Raw genomic sequence first — 19,929 nt, forward strand, 5'->3', positions numbered from 1 at the left:
TGTGTGTGTGTGTGTGTGTGTGTGTGTGTGTGTGTGTGTGTGTGTGTGTTTGTGCGTGTGTGTGTGTGTGTGTGCATTTGATCTGCATTTGCGTAAAGACTGTAAACAACGCTTTCCAGTGTCTGTTTTGTGTTCCAATTTAAAGTGAATGTAAATGAAGTAGAAAAATCTCCTCTTTTTGTGCCTATTGTTCATCACATCACTTCCATTTGGAGGAAAGTGGACGTGTGTGTGTTTAACCGAGAGATCAAGAGGAAAGACACTGAGGAGAATTTTCTACTTGCTGTTTATTTAAATGATTGCATTTGGCCTTCAGGATTAAATTCTACCTCTTTTGCGATGTTGATTTCAATCTTCACTTAATAAACCCTATATCTTACTATATAATGACGAAAACTCTGTCTGTGTCTCTGTTTCACGTTTTTCTCCTCACTGACTTGGTCAATCCATGTGAAATTTGGCACAGTGGTAGAGGGTCATGGGAGGATGCGAATGAAGCAATATTACATCAATTGGCCAAAGGGGGGCGCTATAGCAAATGATTGAAATTGCAAACTTTGAATGGGCATATCTCATGCCTTGTATGTCGTAGAGACATGAGACTTTGCACAGAGATGCCTCTCCTCATGAGGAACACATTTGCCTCGAGAACCCATAACTTCCAGTTATACAGATTTTCCGCCATTTTGAATTTTTTTAAAAACACTTCAAATGGATCTCTTCCTAGGAAGTTTGACCGATCTGCATGAAACTCTGTGAACATAATCTAGGGACCAATATCTAAAGTTCCCTCTTGGCAAAAGTTGGAAAACTTACTAAAACTGAGCTTCTATAAGGCAATGAATATTGCGGAGGGCGTGGCTCATCACATAAAGGTGTATAACATCTCAAGGGTTTCACCGATCACCACGCAACTTTGTAGGCATATGACCACACATAATCTGAGGGGACCCCTCCATTATTGACCTGATCAAACAAAATGGGGGCGCTAGATTTTTTGCCTGTATTTGACAGGACAGTGAAGCATGACAGGAAGGATGGGAGAGAGAGAGAGCAAGGAAGACACACAGCAAAGAACGAAGGCCGGATTCCAACCCCCACTGCTGCAACAAGGGCTAGCTGCACCTTTCCCATGTGAACTACCAGTGCGCCCCACTTTTAAGTCAATACAACATAAACACTTTAACATAAACACTTTAACTATGTGCCTTTCAACGTGCTACCTCAACTACTAATGTACAGTTTTAGCCCACTAACTATCCCACTATTGGCAATGGTACTACTGTACTTTCAATTAAGCAATCGTACTATCAAATTCACAAAAACTCTGTCTGAATACATTGCTCTTCTTAATGAGTTCAGTTGACTATTTAATCTGCAATTTCCTATGACCTGTATCCCAAACACACACCATGTGAAACTGCACGTGGGCACCTGTGCACTCAGTGGGTATGGACTAGTATAAGGTATAAGATGCAGCCTTTTCTGATGTACACTGTTGCAGAATTGATTAGCTATAGTTTCAGTAATTATACGGCTCTATGTTTTGTGCATTAGCCTGTAGACTGGTGCACTTAGAGGAGCAACTTCAGTGTCAGTCACAGTCTTTTATTGAATGCAGGACTCACATTTCAGTGCTGCATTCAAATAAGTCTCCATGCAAAAACCGCTCTGGCTCACAGATAAGCTCATGATAGATTATTATATTCTTTCACATAAATGCTGTTGCTTAAAGGTTGGGGGAATTTACAAAAATGATTATTTTGTTAATTTTTTTTCATAATTTGTCTTTCTCTTTTATCTGCAGGCATTTATTCGTCCTTTCAGGGAGCACCACATCGATCCAACCGCCATCACTCGCCACGACTTCATTGAAACCAATGGCGACAACTGTATGATCCCCATCCTACCACTGGCTCACATGGCCTACAAATTCCTCACATACACACCAGGTAATACACACATAGGCACGCACAGATCTTAAATTCCTCCTCTGGCTTTGTAGCACAGAACCAGTTAAACACGTGTACTTTTTTGCATCCTGTGTGAAACATTTCCTCATTCACATTGTTATCACCTGTGAGTGAGATGCTTGGAGCTGTAACACCTGTAGAGGTTCAAGCTTTGTCCTGTGATCTCACCCCCTCTGCACAGATGTCCTAACAAAACAGTGGGAATCGCGAGTGCAGCAGCATGGATGTTATCCCTCACCGGTTTCCAACCCACATACACTGTTAACTTGCTTGCAGTCACACTGCATAAAGCTAGAATGTCAATTTAAGGACTTTGGAAGGTCAACTTTGCAGGGTCCAACAAAGTGTAGCAGTGACTTATATTAGTGTTGCAGGATACCAAAGGTAACACAGACTCTGCTCGCTGAAGTGTGTCCACTGATCGTGGGGAAGCATGGGGCAGTTATGCAGGTAATCATGTGCGCTGACCTTACGGGTGCAGGGCAGGAGGGGAGGGACCGGAGGAGGAAGCTCAGCAGGAGAAACGGAGCAACCTGTTATTGAGGAGGGGACATCTCTACCCGTCATGTCTGCACTTCAACTTAAACCGAAAGGTCACTGATGAGCAGAGAGGAGGGGAGTTGACATCAGTTAGCTGCGGTTTTATGGGCTTGAGCTGCTCACAAGCATCTTTGACAATCTTGTCTGCTGCCTTGAATACAGTAAACCATTCCGCTTGTTATGTACTCAAAGACAGAGGAATCTGCCAACAAAAAGGACTGCCTTTTTCTTGAACAAAGTAATAGCATGTTACACTGGAAAGAAATTATGATCACAACTAATTATATTGCTTAAAAACACTATTATTTTTTAAAAACACTACACTATGATTTTATTGTCCAGAATTGACTCTGTACATGTTATAATTTCAATAATTACTAAAACAAGATAAGAATTTATCTTTGATAATTTTTCAGTCTAACCTCAAAGTTGTGGTTGGTAACTTGTATAAAAATATTTTTTGTCATTTTGCTGCAACTGTCACTTTATCCTGATTAGTGTTGGGCAGTAACGTTACAGTAGTAATAATGCTTTTTCCAGTGGTGAAGAGTTTTCCCAGTAGTAATTACTGATAAAATTTCAGTTACCAGTTAACAGATAACTTGTTACAGCATCACTTTTGTTATCACCCTGCTTGAATCCGCTTTTTTTTTACTTCTGGAACCTCCCGTCTATGACAGGCTTGAGATGCACCCTCGTTGAGGACTTGGCTCAGATTAATCTGATCCTGTTTGATTCGACAATGGGTACCTGCTGTAACTGCATGTCTTTGCTGACGTCAACCCCAGCAGGATTCGAACCCTTCCTTATGGAAGACGAGTGTTGTAACCACTACACTAGGGAGGCCCCTCTATTGTTATCACCTCGGTACTGACTTGAAATACAATAATGAAGCACATCAGTGGATTCTTTTTCACAATCGCTGCACTGCGTCTTTAGTCACAAAGCAGCAAGCTCGCTTGGAAGATGGAGATATTCCCATCGCTTGATATTGCATGAAGAATGAGGACAAAACAGGTACTTTTGAGAAGTAATGAGTACATTTTTAGGGTAACGAGTACCGGTGTGCCAAATCACCTCATTTATTATAATACTGGTTTAATTTCTAATATGATATGAAAAAGTCATGTCATGATACTTGTGATATTTTGACTTGTTGTCAATTTGACATCATACTAATACCATGTCAACAAGAAGCATGGCTGAAAGTGAAATTACTACCAGCTCTGCAGTGGTTCTAAAAAGAGGAGCAGCTTCAGTAGCGTGGAATAAACTGTGGTGTCGTTAGGCCTGGGCGTCCTGAAATTTTTATGAATAACCCCAGATTTCTCAGGCTCTTTTTTGTGAGTTACCGCTCAGAGGGAACTCAGTCAGCAGCTCCTCTGGCAGCAGCACAGCATCTCTCTCTCCATACAGTGCCGTCAGGTGATTTTTGTCATGCATCGCAATTATGTTGCGCATAACCAGTTAAAGAAGTATTTCAATGCTGGAAAGATGGTCTTTTCATAAAAGTAGGCTGTCTACGCAGTTGAAAGTCACAAATACTTGTGAATTTGGTGCTACATAACTAGAGAAGACAGAGAAAAAGGACTGTGGTATTTGCTTTTGCTAAAGAGATGGAAAACCTTCAACTACCAGAATGCGCTGTGCAGCATCGGACCAATAAATGCTCCCACTGGTGGATGACATAATGCGAGCATGGCCGTTTTGACACAGAAAACAATATGGCAGCTGGCTGGAAATCAACGATCTTGAATAACAGTTAAAGAGTAACTTTGTTTCTGACAACATTTGAGGTGAGAAATAGGCAATGCAGTAACATAATCTTGGTTCATATTTGATCAGCGCTGCCTAGTTTTACAGTTTGATCTTTTTTTTTTTTTCAGCCTCTGATTTTCCAAAGCAGGAAACGGTATGGTGCCCACTTCCTTTTCACAAATTTTCGCATTTAAAGCCAATCAGTGCACTAAACTATGTTTCTGAAAATGTGTCTGATTGGTTGTTTTCGTTCAGCTGTGGCAAATGCCATCAGAAGTTCTGAGAGGAGGCAGAGGAATATAATTTTTCCACAGATTATATGTCTTGTGCAGTACTGTCAGAAGAGTGACAATAGTGAAGTATAAATTATTCTTATTACGGTTACCAACTGTAGCTATAGGAAGCTAGATGATCTCTCAAATCCTCTTACCTCATGCCTGGTTTTTTTTTTTTTTTTTAAACATTTGGTTTGCAGTGATGAATTTGGATAGAAATTGAAAGAATGTCAGGAATTTTTATACATCAAGAGATGGAGAAAAGAGGAGCAAAGGGAAACTTGCAAAGGTCAGCTGCTTTTCTACAGCAGGAAGCAGCGAGTGGGGGGGGTGAGGGAGAGAAGATTAGAGGGGAGAGAGCTGTAGTGAGGTTCACTTGTAGGTGACATCCACACCTGTCATGTCAAACACCGCAGGGAGTCAAGAGGTCACGAGACAGAGACGGGAAGAGACGCGGTGACATCTACACCTGTCATGTCTGCACCTTAAGAGGTCACTGCTAAGAGTTTGAGACAGAGGGTGAGAGTGCATGAAGAAGAGAGGGAGCCAGAGAGCGTGGGGGGGTGGCAGAGGGTCATGTAGCGGTTAGATGACATCTAAACCTGTCATGTCAAGCTCCTCACGGTGTCAAGCGGTCACCAGACAAAGACGGAGACAGAGGTAGATGGGAAAAGCTGAAAGCCGTGAGGTGACATCTCCCGCTGTCATGTCTGCACTTGAACCGGGGTCAAGAGATCGCTGTTTTAACCAAAGAGAGGGAGAACGAGGGATGGAAGTAGACGGGGAGAGGACAGCTGTAAGTCATACCGACAGAAAGACTCAAGTGAATAGCAAGAGTTAGCGCTGTGACCGACAGGCTGTAAGCTTCTGTTTGGTTTAAGGCAGAGGACAGAAACCTCTTACTGAGTAAAATGTTGGTGGCTCAATTAGATCTGAATCCAAATTCTGTTCAAATGACAACAACAGCAGCAGCAGCAGCATTTCACACCGTATGAGTCCTGACATGTTTGTCACCTGTCAGCTCACATCAACACTGACACTACAAACATGAACTACTTCCCTAAAAAACAGTCTCATCTTCAAGTACTCTTGCTACAGCTTTAGGCGTAAATCTGCTTTTAGGAAACCTAATGAAATACTTATGCCCAGCTGTCAAAGATGCTTTTAGTTCACATTTTTGCAGTGTTTGAAAAGAAAAAAAGATTTGCATGACAGATGTCAGTAAAGCTGGGTACACTCTGAGCTAATTCAACGTACAAGAATAGTATAAAAATAAGTAATACACTCTAAAAATACTCCATTACAAGTTAAGGTTATTTGATCTGTTGAATTCTTTAATTTATAACAATGCACCATGTTTCATAAGATCATTTATGATTTGTTTTGTAAAATCTTAATCTGTAAAGGCACTAGTAACTACAGGCATCAATTACACATAGTGGCATAAAATGTATGTTTCCCACTTAAATGTCATGGAATAGAAGTATAAAGTAGCAATATTTGTATATACATACCCTATTAAGGTACAAGTACCTCAGATTTGCACTTTCGCAAATGTACTTGTTTACATTCCACAACTGTAAATGATATGTATACAAATCATCAGACTAATAAAAAAAAAATATTGCATCCCCTTTCAGGTTTACAGTTTATATAGTTGTTTATTTTCCACTGTGCATCCGTTCTGCATCTGACCAGTGTTAACAGTAGCTCCTGCTGCCATCATGAGAACAATATAAACCGTTGGATGCTTGTTGCCCTTTCGCTCCGTTCTTGAAGCAGCTTGTGTGATGACTACCATCACATATTTGAAGAGCATCTTTTTCACGTTGATGGCTAATTGGCCCAGTCACATACTGTAAATTCTTCTGTAAAAGTCTATATTCAAATAATGCCCAGACATTTCTTCTGCTGTGATCAAAAGTTAAGACTTCCTGCTGATTTTTCACAGTAAAAGAAGGAAAGTGATTATGGCTCTTGAACAGCTGGAAATGTGAATGGAAGCTTATTGTGAAACAGGGGATGTCTTGCGAGTTTATTTTTTCATGTATGTTAAGCATGAATGTTACCTATTGATGTATTGAATGAATTAAAACATCCACACAGTAATAGAACACCATGTAAAATCAGCAAACATGAGGCACATAATACAAAAGGTCGCCCAGTAGAAGCTGCTGGTGAAGTCATTTGGAGCCAGAGTCTGTGGCCAGTGGTGATCAGGGGGTGGAGCCACGATAAAGGGGCCCCCTGACTCAGTACCCAGTCAATCACAGCTACAAAGCATGATGTCACAGCCCCTTTTCATAGCATGAAGTAACTAATTAAAACCAAACTTGTCAGAAAAATGACCAAATAAAACTAGCTAAAATGACCAAAAAATATTTTGGAAAAGTTAATTTGACATGTTTGATGTTTTAGTTTGGCCCATCCGCTAACATGGAAGGGGCAGGGTTTATACTGCAGCTAGATACCAGGGGGCAGTCATGATAATTTGGCTTCACTTTTTGGGAGCTTTCATGTCTGCCATCTCTGTTATATAGTCTATGAAAGGCATGGTCATCACTGAGAATTTAAATCACAAGTTTCATCACAGTATGATATTATATTGATTCTTCTAACAGTTATACGATATTAGCTGATATGACAGTCTGCCACAATACTGTTTTCATTTAGTTTAATTCAAGGGCCTGCGATCGCCAAGAGACAATATCAGTAATTATCTGCATTGTCTTTCTTGGCTGACACTCACACACCAATGTAACAGCCATTGGGAGCAATTTGGGGTTCAGTATCTTGCTCAAAGATACTTTGACATGTAGGCTGGAGGAACCAGAGATCAAATCGCTGATCTTCCGATTGGTGGACGACCTGCTCTTCCTCTGAGCCACAGCCGCCTGGTGACACGGATGTGCCATGGAAATTTCAAAATAAAGGCGTATCTTAAAGAAGACGATATGTGTTGATGTTTTTACTTTGCATTGATAATACTGGATCGTTGATCGCTGAATAGACATATCAATCCAGATTGATATTGTTACACCCGTACCTCACTCTAGACCCAGATTACACTAAACTGAAAATTTTCTTGCAGTCCCCCTTCAGCCCTACAAAGTTAATTTACCTTTTATCCAACTGGTTTACAGCTTTGAATGACCTCCTCTTGTTGTGTTAAGTCCTGGCTTTGTTTCCAGATTCAAAAGAAAGTACATCACATTAAAGTAAGACGCAGTCCAAATGCTGTTTTGGTGTGACTTTCTCACACAGTCAGTAAACTGCTGTCCCCTGTTCCTTACCCTCCATCTGAACTCCAACTTCAACTGCACCTTCATCTGAATATCACATAAAAACATGGCACACATTCTGTCCAGTCCCAGGGCGCCTGTGTAGGAATGATGTGTAGTTCTTTTAGAGTATGAGAGTGGGATTGCAGAAGTTGTTTAAATATTAAAAGGTGAGGGGGGGTGATGATTCATGGTTCCATCTGAACATCAGTCGGACTTTTGCTTACTCGATAAAGAACAGACAGAATGCAAGGACAGATTTTCTTGTGTGATGACACTGAGGCGTGGAGGGCTGAAGTGTCTCATCCTCTAAATAAGTGACTTAACTTTTCCTCTTGATGTCTGCGGTGCTGAGGTGATGACACTGTAATAGAAAACAGTTGAATACATTGATGACAGACAACTGATCTGTACTTGGCCTCTCTGATGTGGGCAAACAGTCTGTGATTTTTGGAAGACATCTTGACATCCACTGCTTACTTTCTTCCTGGTTTGATGTTATGTTACATTTTACCCTCTCTCCTCTTTATCCTCCTTGTCTTTGTCCTCTCCTCTGCCACTCTTCCCTATCTCCCTCCGTCTCCTCCTCTTCTCCCCCCCACCGTTCCTCATCCTCCCCCTCGGTCTCTTCATCTCTCCGAGGCTCCTGCCAGCATCCTCTCTGTGGGAGTACTACGCCTTCATGCTGGCCCTCTTCATTACACTAAACAGTTTGATCAATTATTCTATTAACTTTACTCTCGCATTCTTTCTTTCACTCTCTGTGTGTAAATGTCTGTCTGTCTCCTGTCACCTTTCAGAGGCCTTGGCGGCGTCCTATCCCTGGGACTGCTACGTCTTTGCCCTGGCGGTTTTTGTGACGCTTACCAATCAGATTCATAAGTGGAGCCACTCCTACTTTGGCCTCCCGCGCTGGGTCACGCTGCTCCAGGACTGGCATCTGGTGTTGCCACGGAAACATCACCGCATCCACCATGTCTCGCCGCATGAGACATACTACTGCATTACTACAGGTAAGAACTGGTGTTACCATGACTAGTAAATTTTTGGGTTTTACATGCTAAAGCTATTATTTGACTGCATTATTGAAACAATGTCAAATGACCTTTTCAAAATTCACGCAAAGTAATATTTTTACTACTGAATAAATCGGAGATGAGCTCTCATCTTGATTTTGTAAATTCGGTCTGGTGTCCCCATAACTTAAAATGTATAGAAAAATTTCAAGAAGAGCTACTGAATTCATACCAGGTCTGAAAGAGATTCCATATGAGCAGCAACATTTACTAACTCTAGCATTCAGGAGACAGAGGTGACATGATTCAGATCTTTAAGCTTGTTCACAGAATCTATAATTTTTTGGCAGGGCCTGTTATCTACTTTCGGAATAACAGATAGGTTTTATGAGAGAACTCCTTAAAATTACTTCCACTAAGGTGTTTCTCTGAAAAGAGAAAAACTTCTTCACACTCTGTGCTGTAAAAGCAGGAAATGAGCTTCCAGATCATATAGTGTTGGCTCCTTCAGTCAACTCTTATAAAAACAGAAATAAATTCTGCTCAACAAAAGAAATTTTTGTATAATTTTACAGCTGATTGTGACTATTTGTGTAATTATTGTTAGTTTAAACATGTATATTGTGCTGATGTTTTGTTGTATGGTTTGTGTGCTCAGTTGGTGAGTGCAAAATTTTTTTATTTGATTTGATTGAATATGTATTTTCCCGACTGGATTCAAAACAGGTATTTGTGCTAATTTTACATTACATGGTCCACGTCTGAAACCCCAAGGTCACCAGAATGACTCCTTTCATTATATCCAATTAATCATAACAATAACACACAACATAAAATTGCCTAAGCACAAAATAAATCAACATGACAAATATTTTGACTGTTATCAGACTTGAACCAGGGCATTTCAACACTAAAGTATTCATTTATCAAGTTAAAATTGTTTACATTCAAATTTGAGTTTTGACAATTATAAATTGCTATTCAGAAATTAGAGGAGAATTATTCAAAAAGGCCCTTATCAAAAAAAGTAAATCTATAAAAAGTTGCGTTTCACCAGCTTTGGACAGCTTTTTGTAATTGTTTTCAAAGAGAATTAAGTATTTTGCTCCCTGCTTTTGTGTTGATCCATGTGCCTTCAGTTTTTGAAGGAATGCCTTAAATGCCTCCATTAAAAAAACAACACACACACACACTCAAACAAACTTCAGTTTACAGTAGAAAAGCACCCAGTGTCATTGTTTTTTCTCATTGTCCGATCAGATGAATTGTGAGGGGGGCCTTTCATGGTGGTAGTAGCGTACATGGTATGTGTTAAAATTAGCTCACTTTCATGGTCGCCCTATAGGCAAGCTGCAAGACACATCTGAAAACATTGTAACCTAAACTAGTTTATAACATTTTACCAACCATAATTAGGCTCACGATTAAAAGCAGATTGTCAGACCGTCCCAGAGAAAATAAGCCTTGAACCTGCCACCATCCAGGCAAAGCTCCTGGACCAGCTGGTGGTCCTCCCTGTGATTTCTCCTTTTTCTGAGGGTCTAATGTATTTGCACAGATTTTGTTCTCCTGTGTCCAGTCCTTAAATGCCCTTCGTCTGTCCATTTTTCATGCAGATTTTAAGGTACAGGTCTGTGAGTTTACTTCACAGCAAAATAGCCGTTAAGTTAAGAAAAAAAAAAAAAAAAAAAGAAGCAGCAAGCTGCAAAAATCGCTCTGTGGGATCAGGGCTTGAACAAAAAAGGCAGTGTGGTGTGCCTCAGGTTTTGCAACCGGGGGCCGATCAGGTCCTAAGTCCAATTATTGAACTCACTCAGCCTATCATGTAAGTGCTGCCTTCAACTCTGCACTCATGTTAACTTCCTTTTAAAATAAGAGCATATTGTTATTTAGGATAACTTCATCAAAAATAAACAGACAAAACCATTGATTTCAAAACCCCATATTGGCTATATAAGGATCATTTTTACTTGATTACTACCCGTTCCATTGGATTAGTTCAACTACATTTGAGGGTTCAGACTATGGATATCAGTACTTAACATACTTTAAAAACATATTGTCAACTCTTATGTTCACCCCACAATACTGAGACACTGAAGTATATAGAATGTGTGTAATATGACTTTCGAATACTATCAGATATTATTAGTGTGTATGTTGTGGGCGGCCATTTTAGATCGCCATAATTGAAGCTGATGACTCCAGAATAATTTCACTAACAATTCTCTGCAGATTGGGACAAAATGGCGGTCGCGTCTGTCTGTCTGTCGGCTTCGTATAAATAACTAAAAGAAAATGTTCTGTTTGCGTGCGTGTGTGTCTTTAGAGACACGAGGCCTCCGTAATAGATCCACATTCGGTATTCTGTGTGCATCTGGGTGAGAGGGAGAGAAAAGAGGGAGGATACACAAGGGAGTTTCAGCTTGTACGTCACCCTGCGCCCCTGCGGACGACAGATGTGTGTGTGAGCGAGTTGAGGGGGGTGTCACAGGGAGAGTGTGTGTTTGTACACGCGCACACATCTGCATACTCGAGCATCTGTGTGTGCACTAGTCTTTTTGACCTCCTCTTCGGTTTCTAACCTGTGTGTGTGTGAGTGAGTGGTGGGAGGTGGGTTGGTGGCGGTCGCGGGGCCCACAGGGGACAGTGGCGGCCCCCCGCTCCCCCAGCCTGGCTGCCTGGGCCGGGCTTGGATTCCACTGGGGCTCGCCTAGCTGCCTTTGTGTTCGCCACCGGCTGACAATCCCCATGTATATTTAATGCTAACCTGCTGTCTGTTCTAACAAATAGGACTTCACAGGCAGGGGGGGGGGTGGAGGACAGGGGAGGGAGGAAGGGAGGGGAGAGAGTGGGAGGGCGAGGAAGGGGTGGGTAGCAGGGATTTGGAGGAAAGTGTGTGGCGAAAGAAGGCGAAATGGAAGAAAAGGAAGAAAGAAGGAGAGATGGAGGGAAGGAATGAGTGAAATCAAACAAAACCTCTGGCTGCTTTACTGTCTTCCAGCAGAGAGAGGGTCACTGGAGGGACACACACACACACACACACACACACACACACACACACACACATCCCCGCAGCTATAGCATGCACCCTATGCAAACACATCATGGGTGGTGGTGTGTGAGCATCAGACAAGGGTAGCCTAAGTACACACAGCCCATGTGGATGTCTCTATTTGCTTCTTGCCAGTGTGTGTGTGTGTGTGTGTGTGTGTGTGTGTGTGTGTGTGTGTGTGTGTGTGTGCTCGTGCTCGTGCTCGTGCATCTGACATCTTTTTTATTTCTGCATTTGTGTGCTTGTGTAAGTGACTGTGTGGGTTTACAAAAGTAAAACTGCATTTATGCTAGTGTTACACCCTCCATGCAAACGTACGGATTGTGTGTATGTGTGTGTGTGTCTGGTAATAATAGTAAAAAGGCCTTTTATCTTAAATATCATGGGACTGCTCGGCTGCGTCTAAAGCTCCGAAGCTTGTACATGTTTGTGTATGTGTGTGTTGGAGCAGTATGTATGTACAGAGACCGTGTACAGTCATGCATGCATGCATGTGTACATGTAAATGTACTTTGGCCTGCAGCCATACATACATTAATGTATTTACTCTAGACATACTGTAGAGTCACAGCTATTAAAGTTCCATAGACTTTAAAAGAATCTGGGAATGTGTGTGTGCGAGCAAGTGCACGTGTGTGTCTCTGTGTTAGTAGGGGCTAAGGACATCCTTTGGGAGAATCCCCTCATCTCTCTACCCCCACCTAAAATCTAGTCTGCATGATGATGAGAGTGAGACAGGAGGTTAGATGTAGATAGAAGGAGTGAGGATCAGGTTGCAGATGGGGATAAAGGAGGGAAAGAAAGAATATAATAGAGAGAGGAGGAAGTTAAAGGGGCTGTAGGTGAAATTAATTAGTTGTCACACACATTTCTCAGCATGGAGTTGCCTGAGCCGGTGGCTGGCAGCTAATGGTGCTAATTCCATAAACAATGGCAACAGTGCAAACAGAGCTAACGGTGTTAACCAGGGGGTAACCAGAGGGTGGGCGCTGCACTTCCATTACGATGCACTCTCAATATCAGCGTTAACCGGCGTGTAAGTGCTGTGCAAAGTGGCGGCAATTAGCTGGTCAGTGAAATACACACATGCACTAACATGCATGCACGGCTGGACCAGCTTACCACAACACAACCATAGAGACACTTGTGTGCATAGAGTGTAACTTTATTCTCTGCTCTTCTGTCTTTACATAGCAAATAGGGGTGTGCTGCTATATCAGGCAAAGAGATGAAAAAGGAAAAGATACACCAGAAACATGAGTCCAGGATGTTTAGAGGAAAAAGAGAGGAATTGAAAGATGGAGGTTGGAGAATGGATGGCTGGAAACAGGTCAATACGAGCCAGTGTTCGCCCTGTGGGTGCTGCTGGAGCAGTGGGCGGGGCCACAGACAAATCAAATATCTTAATACGGTAGCAAAATCCCTTCAGGGCTCCAAGAATATGGACTGATCTGTCTGGGCTCATACATCAGTGTCATTCTTCAGGTCATTCCATATAATCTACTTCAATAATGAAACGCTTAGCTGTATCACATTATATTATGATAGTTTCATTCATGGGCTTTGTGTCTTTTGACTTGCTTTTTAGCCAGGATAGCAGCATATCTATACAGATGGTAATGTGTGTCTGTCTGCAGTGATGTTGATAGGTTTTTTAATGCAGTGACTCCCTGGGGACCCACAGGTGGTCATCTGAGTGGCTCACAGGGAAATTGGGTCCCCAGTAAAATGTGTGGGGTTTTTAAAAAACTATAGTGTTAAACTCGTGTTTGATGTTATATGGTTCTAATTATTATGTTCATGTATGTTGAAATTGAATTTGTAAATTAAACAAATGACCTCATAAATCTAAAAAAAAAAAAAAAAAAAATGTATTTACAAAACTGTGTAAATTTCACTTTTTGAGTTGAGTATAGAGAGCACCAAAATCATCTAGGCAGTATCAAGTCAATCAAATGTGAAATATGATTGTGATTTGTGATAAGACGCTATAAATAGAATTTCTATGGATAATCGGTAAAATATTAAATAAGCTCAGCTCAACATTTTGGGAAATATGCTTGTTTTCTTTTTTTCTGAGAAGGATTTTTGTTTTCCTCTCACTCATTGAGAAAAATGAGCAAAACAGGAAGCAACAAAAAACTGTTCTTGCGCAAGATATGATATAAATAAAGCCCAAGATGGCAGTACCTTTTAACATGGTACATCCTCTGGACGGTAAAACATCATCAGGGCATCATAGACATGATTCAGTACAGTATCGAACAGTAGTTTGAGGTGTTTGTTTCGTCAACAGTTTTTTATATTTCTCTTTTACAATGGTGGCATAGAGAGAAAATGCTATTTAGGCCGCAGGGGATTTTTTTTTTTCTGCAATACCACGAGTGGCCACTGATGAAAAAATTGTCTGAAAGGCTGAGCACTGTTCCTGGGGGTCTGAGTAATATCGTACATATTCATGAATTAGGGTAGATTCTATGAACTTAAGGTTATTGTCTATGGGCGGTCACCAGGGACCTCTGCGCCGCCTTGCCCTAACCGCCCCCACAAAGCCTCAGAGAGTCCTGGATGAGTGCAGGTGGGTCATAGTGAGTTCACTGCATCCTTTCAGGTTTTAATGTGTGAGGGACACATGATCTGTGCCTAGCAGCATTACTGTGTCTGTCAGTCAGTCCACCACTTTGCTCCAGACTAAATATACCATTGTACTTAGAATTCTTCAATTTCTCCACATTCTGTTTGTTCCTCTCAATTCTTGCTTTGTTACTTCTTCCTCTCTAATCCTACATTGTCTGCCTTGCTGACTCTCTTCTTTCACTTCTCTCTGCTATATTTTCCATCTCTTTCTCTTTGTTTCCTCACATCCCAGGTTGGTGTAACTATCCACTGGACCAGCTGGGCTTTTGGAGACGGATGGAGGAGTTGATCAAACGACTCACAGGGCAGAAACCGCGATCAGATGACATGGCATGGGCAAAGAAGACCGACAGATAAACACAAAGACACACAGAGGGATGGACGGACAGATGGGCTTGCAGATGCAAACACATAGAAACAGGCAGATTGGGAAAAACATACACACACACACACACACACACACACATTTTACTCATGTCTCCATGCTTCTTGCTTTTTTGCTGAAGAGCAAACATTCAAAGAAACTGTGTTAGCAAAAAAAAAAAATTCAAAGATGGTTTAAGTGATTTCTGTATTTGCTGGAGTCTGTAGTGTAACAAGCTGTGAACGTACGAGGTGAAAACATTACTAGGTGGTAACTTTGCTGTAACAGCCAGTCAGCTTGTGGTCCTGTTTAACCAATAAGGTGTTGTGGTGTGTAGGTGTAGGAGGTTTCTGGAGGTTGGGCTCTCCAGGAGTGACACCGCGCTGCCTGTTGCAGGCAGCTTCTTACACCACACACACATGCACATACGCACACATACACACCTGCACACCAACATTGAAAGTCAAATTTCGTCTTTGTCTCTCCTGACTTCTTCTCGTGTGTTGTTTTCTGGCCCGTCCTACAAACATAACACCCTCCTTACATTCCCACAGCAGTTTCTACACACAAGAAGGTGAAAATCTAATGATTGTGTGCTTTAGCTGAAACATTTACACAGTTCTAACTCCCCCTCTTTTTGTGCCTGTGCTCAGTGACCTCCACAGGCAAGACCTTGGAAGGACATACATGTAAAAAAAGGTTTGATAAAATACTGTAGCTTCCTTTATAACCTATAGCACTAACATACATATGTGAGCAGTCAAGTTGCAGATGAAGACTGACGCGTGCAACTAAATCATGTCATCCAGTACTGATTAGTTTTTAACTGCACTTTCTGATCATCCTGCGTGTGCTTTGACAAATCATGGGACTTTTCTTGTGCAGCTATTTCTCACTCATCCTTTTGTACAGAAAGATACTCTGAGCAGTCTAGTTTATTTAGGAATACGCTTCTCTATATACAAAAGCTTCTAAATGAACATATTAACTGCATAAAAACTAACCAGTAACATCGTTTGACTCTTGAAGTCGTTATAAAGAGTTTAATGAGAAGCTATAATTCACTTGAGTGCTTGATTTTGATTTGATTTATGTGGTATTTTATACAAATCTATTAAAGGTCATACATACATTGCACCAAACACATATTAAATGACAACGCTATGGATAACACAATAAAGTTAAATGTCTAACTTATTTCCATTGCGGTCCCCTAAATCCAGATGAGTTTAGAATTTTTAGCACGAGTGATAAGTTAGTAAACAAGCATTTAATCTTTTTGCACTTTCATGCAAATTAAAGAGGCAGCCAGACTTATCTGTTATCTCTTTGTAAAGTACATTTTTAGCAAGAAGGTGTCCACCAAAAATAAAAACCATGTGGTTGGATTTCCATCATTCTTGACCGATAGAGAGGGGACACAGCTGAACTTGTACCGTGGGTATAGAGGGTTAAAGGGATAGTTAGGAACTTTTAAAGTGGGGTTGTATGAGGTACTTATCAGTGTACTACCAACAGTAGATGTCAGTCGGCACGGCCCCAGTTTGGAAAAGCAGGCTGGAGTCCACCATGAAAGCTAATCGGTGTACTGCAGAGGGGGCCGGCAACAAAACGTATTTTAGCCACCTAAAAAAGTTGACATCAATTCAAAGTGTATGTTATACCTAGAATATTTTTACTACTTAACCATGCTGTCAGACAGCACTTTCTGACAGGGAATTGAAGCCATTGTATTGCTCTCCTCAGAGCCAGACTCAACTAAGTGATCAAGGCAGCAGTTGACCCGCGTTCAGCGAGCTGAAATTACTGTTTCTCTCAATGGAGTCCGGTGGCTTTGACAAGAGCATAGATAGACCTCCTCGTCGGAATGGGCTGAAAAGTAAAGCAGTGAAAATACTATCAAATTAGCGTACTTTTTTTTTTAGGTGGCTAGATTAAATTTTGTTGCTTCCTGCATCCACAGCACTATATTGCTTAGCTTCTGTGTCAGCACTCCTGCTGCCTCTCCAAACTGGGGACGTGCCGATTGCCATCCGTATGTGATACACTGACTATGGATAAGCACCCCAAACAACGCCTCTTCAAAAGATCCGAACTGTTCCTATAAGGTAGGCTAGCCCGGCTCTAGCTAAGGTAATGAAATTCACCTACCAGCACCTCAGCTTACTAATTAATACATTATATTTTGTTTGTTTAATCTGTACACCAAATATTTTGTTACCTTCAAACAGAGCCAGGCTGTTTTACCCTGTTTCCGCTCTTTGTGCTAAGCTAACGTAGTTGGCATACAGTCACGAGAGTGGTGCTGTATCAGTCTTCTCACCTAACTTTCAGCAAGAAAGTGCTTCCTTGTCAAATCACTGGATTCTTTCTTTGTGCAGTGTATGTCATCAAAATACAAAAACTAAAATGAAATGGAGAAAGTCTGGCATGAAGGTTTGGATGAAATGTTGATGTTCATCTAAAAACATGAGTCTCTTTCCTCCATTTTAACATGAAGTGGCTCAGACAGAGGCAGAACCTTTTCGGCATCAGTAGTTTCTTCCTACTGTACTCGTGCAATGCCTGCAGACAGAAATCAATCCAGCAGAAGCTCAGTTTCTTGGAGGAAGCTCGTGGCTGGCCCAAAGGCTATAAAATGAATCCTACATATGTAGTTAGCATTAGCTTTTCACCACCACACTGGACGTCTTCTTGACACATTCTGCATCACTAGACGTTTTCATTCAACTTTTATTCAATGTAGAACAACTGGACTGCTACCTAGAGCACATCTTAAGAATTTAAACTCATAGGAAAGCTTGAAAATCCTTTTTGTCACTTATTTTCTCAACAGATAGCTCTTTTTGTAATAATCCTGATTCATTGCTGGTTTCACATCCCAAATTCTCCAGCAGAAAAAAACCAAGGAAATCTCGTCAGCAGTTCCACAAGATGCTAATTGGTGCCGCTGTCTGCCCCACTGTGCTGCATATTCGACTGCAACTGTAAATACAAAACACACAACAACAAGAAATGTGTCACAAACTTCTCGAGCTAAATCAGAGGGATTCATTAAAGAAATGCATGGCAACATTTTTACATGTGAGCTGATGTGAAATGTAGAGGAAAAAGGGGATTTTTTTTAATTGCACTTGAGAGAAAAACAAATTATTTTTCAGCAAAAAGCTGGTAACCAAGTCGCTTATAGAACCCAGATCATGTATCTCTGTTTCATACAACTACACATGCACTTTAGTTGGCTGTTACTAACTCTGTACTAGAGAGTCTAGCTGCTTGACTTGTAGTTTATTCCTAGGCTGGAAAACCCTTCAGTCACAAGAGGTCAATAATAACAGCACTTTATTGTTTTACTGAGTAAATGTCTGAAAATGTGTCCTGCAAGCACTCGTTCACTCATGATTACACACATACAGATTGAATCACACATCTCACTTGTATGCACGCACACGCGTAACAGATCTCCTGAATGCAGTCATACACAGACAAACACACACATGCTCTCTCTCTCACATTGCGTTTTCTCTGGCTTTATAATTTTCTATTTTTTTATTAATGGATCAAGCCTTGTATAGTTAAATTTTGACGTTCCATTTCGCAGCTCAACGCTCGCTGCTCGTCTTGCCTTAATGTTTTTATCTGCTCTTTGATTTAAATAAAGGTTTATGAACTCCAAGCTTGGTATGGTCATTTTTAATATGAAAAACACATTTGGAGATGTCTCATTTATTTTCAGCATGTAGTCTGCAGAGGAAGTGTCACATCATTTTAAAGCTGTTTCCAAGACTTCCAGTAGAGTTTTTAGCTTTAGTGCAGAAGAGGCCCATTGATCCAACAATATTTACACATATGGGCAAAGCATGTGCAGTTTTCATAAACCTAAAGCATGTTTTTGTGTCAGGGTTAATGCTGTACCTGGCACAAAAGTTAAAGTGTAAAGACATTCCATGCTGTACTGTAAAACCACTGCTGAACCACCAGCGCCCTCTAGTGTGAGGTTGAAGTTTCTACTCCTGTCACATTGTTCATTTCATCTATCACAATCCTCAGTCAGAAATACAAAGGTAGAGGAATGGATGAATGGATGCAGAGTGCAGTCCTCAGCAGAGGTCAGAAGGTCACCTCGTTCTGCTCTACATCCCCGCCATGTGACCTCCCAGATCGGTTCAGTGAGTCTCGCCATCCAGAGCGACCTCCCCAGAAAAGTGAGCCCCCGTTGGGATCCTGCTGCTGCAGCGGCCCCTCTGGATCCTGTTGAGAGCCGGAGGCAGGGCCAGTGCAGGGGAGGAGGGAAGGGTAGGTAATTAGAAGGGAGAGGAGGTAAGGACAGGGGAGGGGAGGAGGGCCAGAGACAGGTGATGAAATAAAGGTGAAACAGAAGATAGATGTCAATTCAATGTTTAACTGCAAGAAGTTAGTCGATATTTTTATTTGCTGGTTTAAAAGTGTGTGGACTTGCCTGATATCAGACAGAATTGACAACTGCTTACACTCTGTTAACATCTCCAGTCTGACATTGCCTCCACTCTAACTGATTTACACTGGGGAGCGGGATTCGATTTTCCCTAACCAATCATTAGAGTTTAACGTATTCACCTGTCTCTAGAGTCATTTTAATTTGACACTGATGCCTAGCTTTGCCATGAAGTAAAAACAAACTATGATTTTTGGTGGTGTTGGGAAGATGTGGATTTAAAACAGCCTCGATATCAGCATCTATCTTGTCTTGTGCTGTCGTCATTGTTGTTATTACCCCTGAGTGGTTCCAGCACACTGCATGAGAACACTTGTCCAGAGCTTGACAATGGCAGTAGTCCTGTACATGGTGCTTGTCTAACAATTATTCAGGGTTAATTTTTGACTGCTATTTTAGATTTAGTCTTCGTCCGGAGAAGAAAATGTTTATTCGTTTTAGTCACTTTTATACTTCCACAGATACCTAATCTGAGATAATTGAAATTTGTACCCAGGCTCCTTGCAAAGTCTGACTTATTGATCTCACTGTTAAGAAGCAGAGAAATAACTTGATT

The 19,929-nt window shown here is 41.3% G+C and overlaps 1 protein-coding gene across 1 annotated transcript in view; it reads left to right on the top strand.

Moving 5' to 3' along the window:
• The window catches only part of si:ch211-212o1.2 (uncharacterized protein LOC492735 homolog), a 57,865-nt gene extending 39,296 nt beyond the window's left edge, over window positions 1-18,569 (top strand). The window contains exons 4-6 of the mRNA XM_050073547.1: window positions 1,808-1,952; window positions 8,628-8,840; window positions 14,768-18,569. Coding sequence (XP_049929504.1) covers window positions 1,808-1,952; window positions 8,628-8,840; window positions 14,768-14,892 — 483 coding nt within the window. The 3' untranslated portion in view covers window positions 14,893-18,569. The remainder of the gene's footprint in view (window positions 1-1,807; window positions 1,953-8,627; window positions 8,841-14,767) is intronic.
• Window positions 18,570-19,929: the final 1,360 nt, after the last annotated feature.

Source organism: Epinephelus moara, chromosome 20 (genome assembly GCF_006386435.1).
Source record: "Epinephelus moara isolate mb chromosome 20, YSFRI_EMoa_1.0, whole genome shotgun sequence".
Taxonomy (NCBI): Eukaryota; Metazoa; Chordata; class Actinopteri; order Perciformes; family Serranidae; genus Epinephelus; species Epinephelus moara.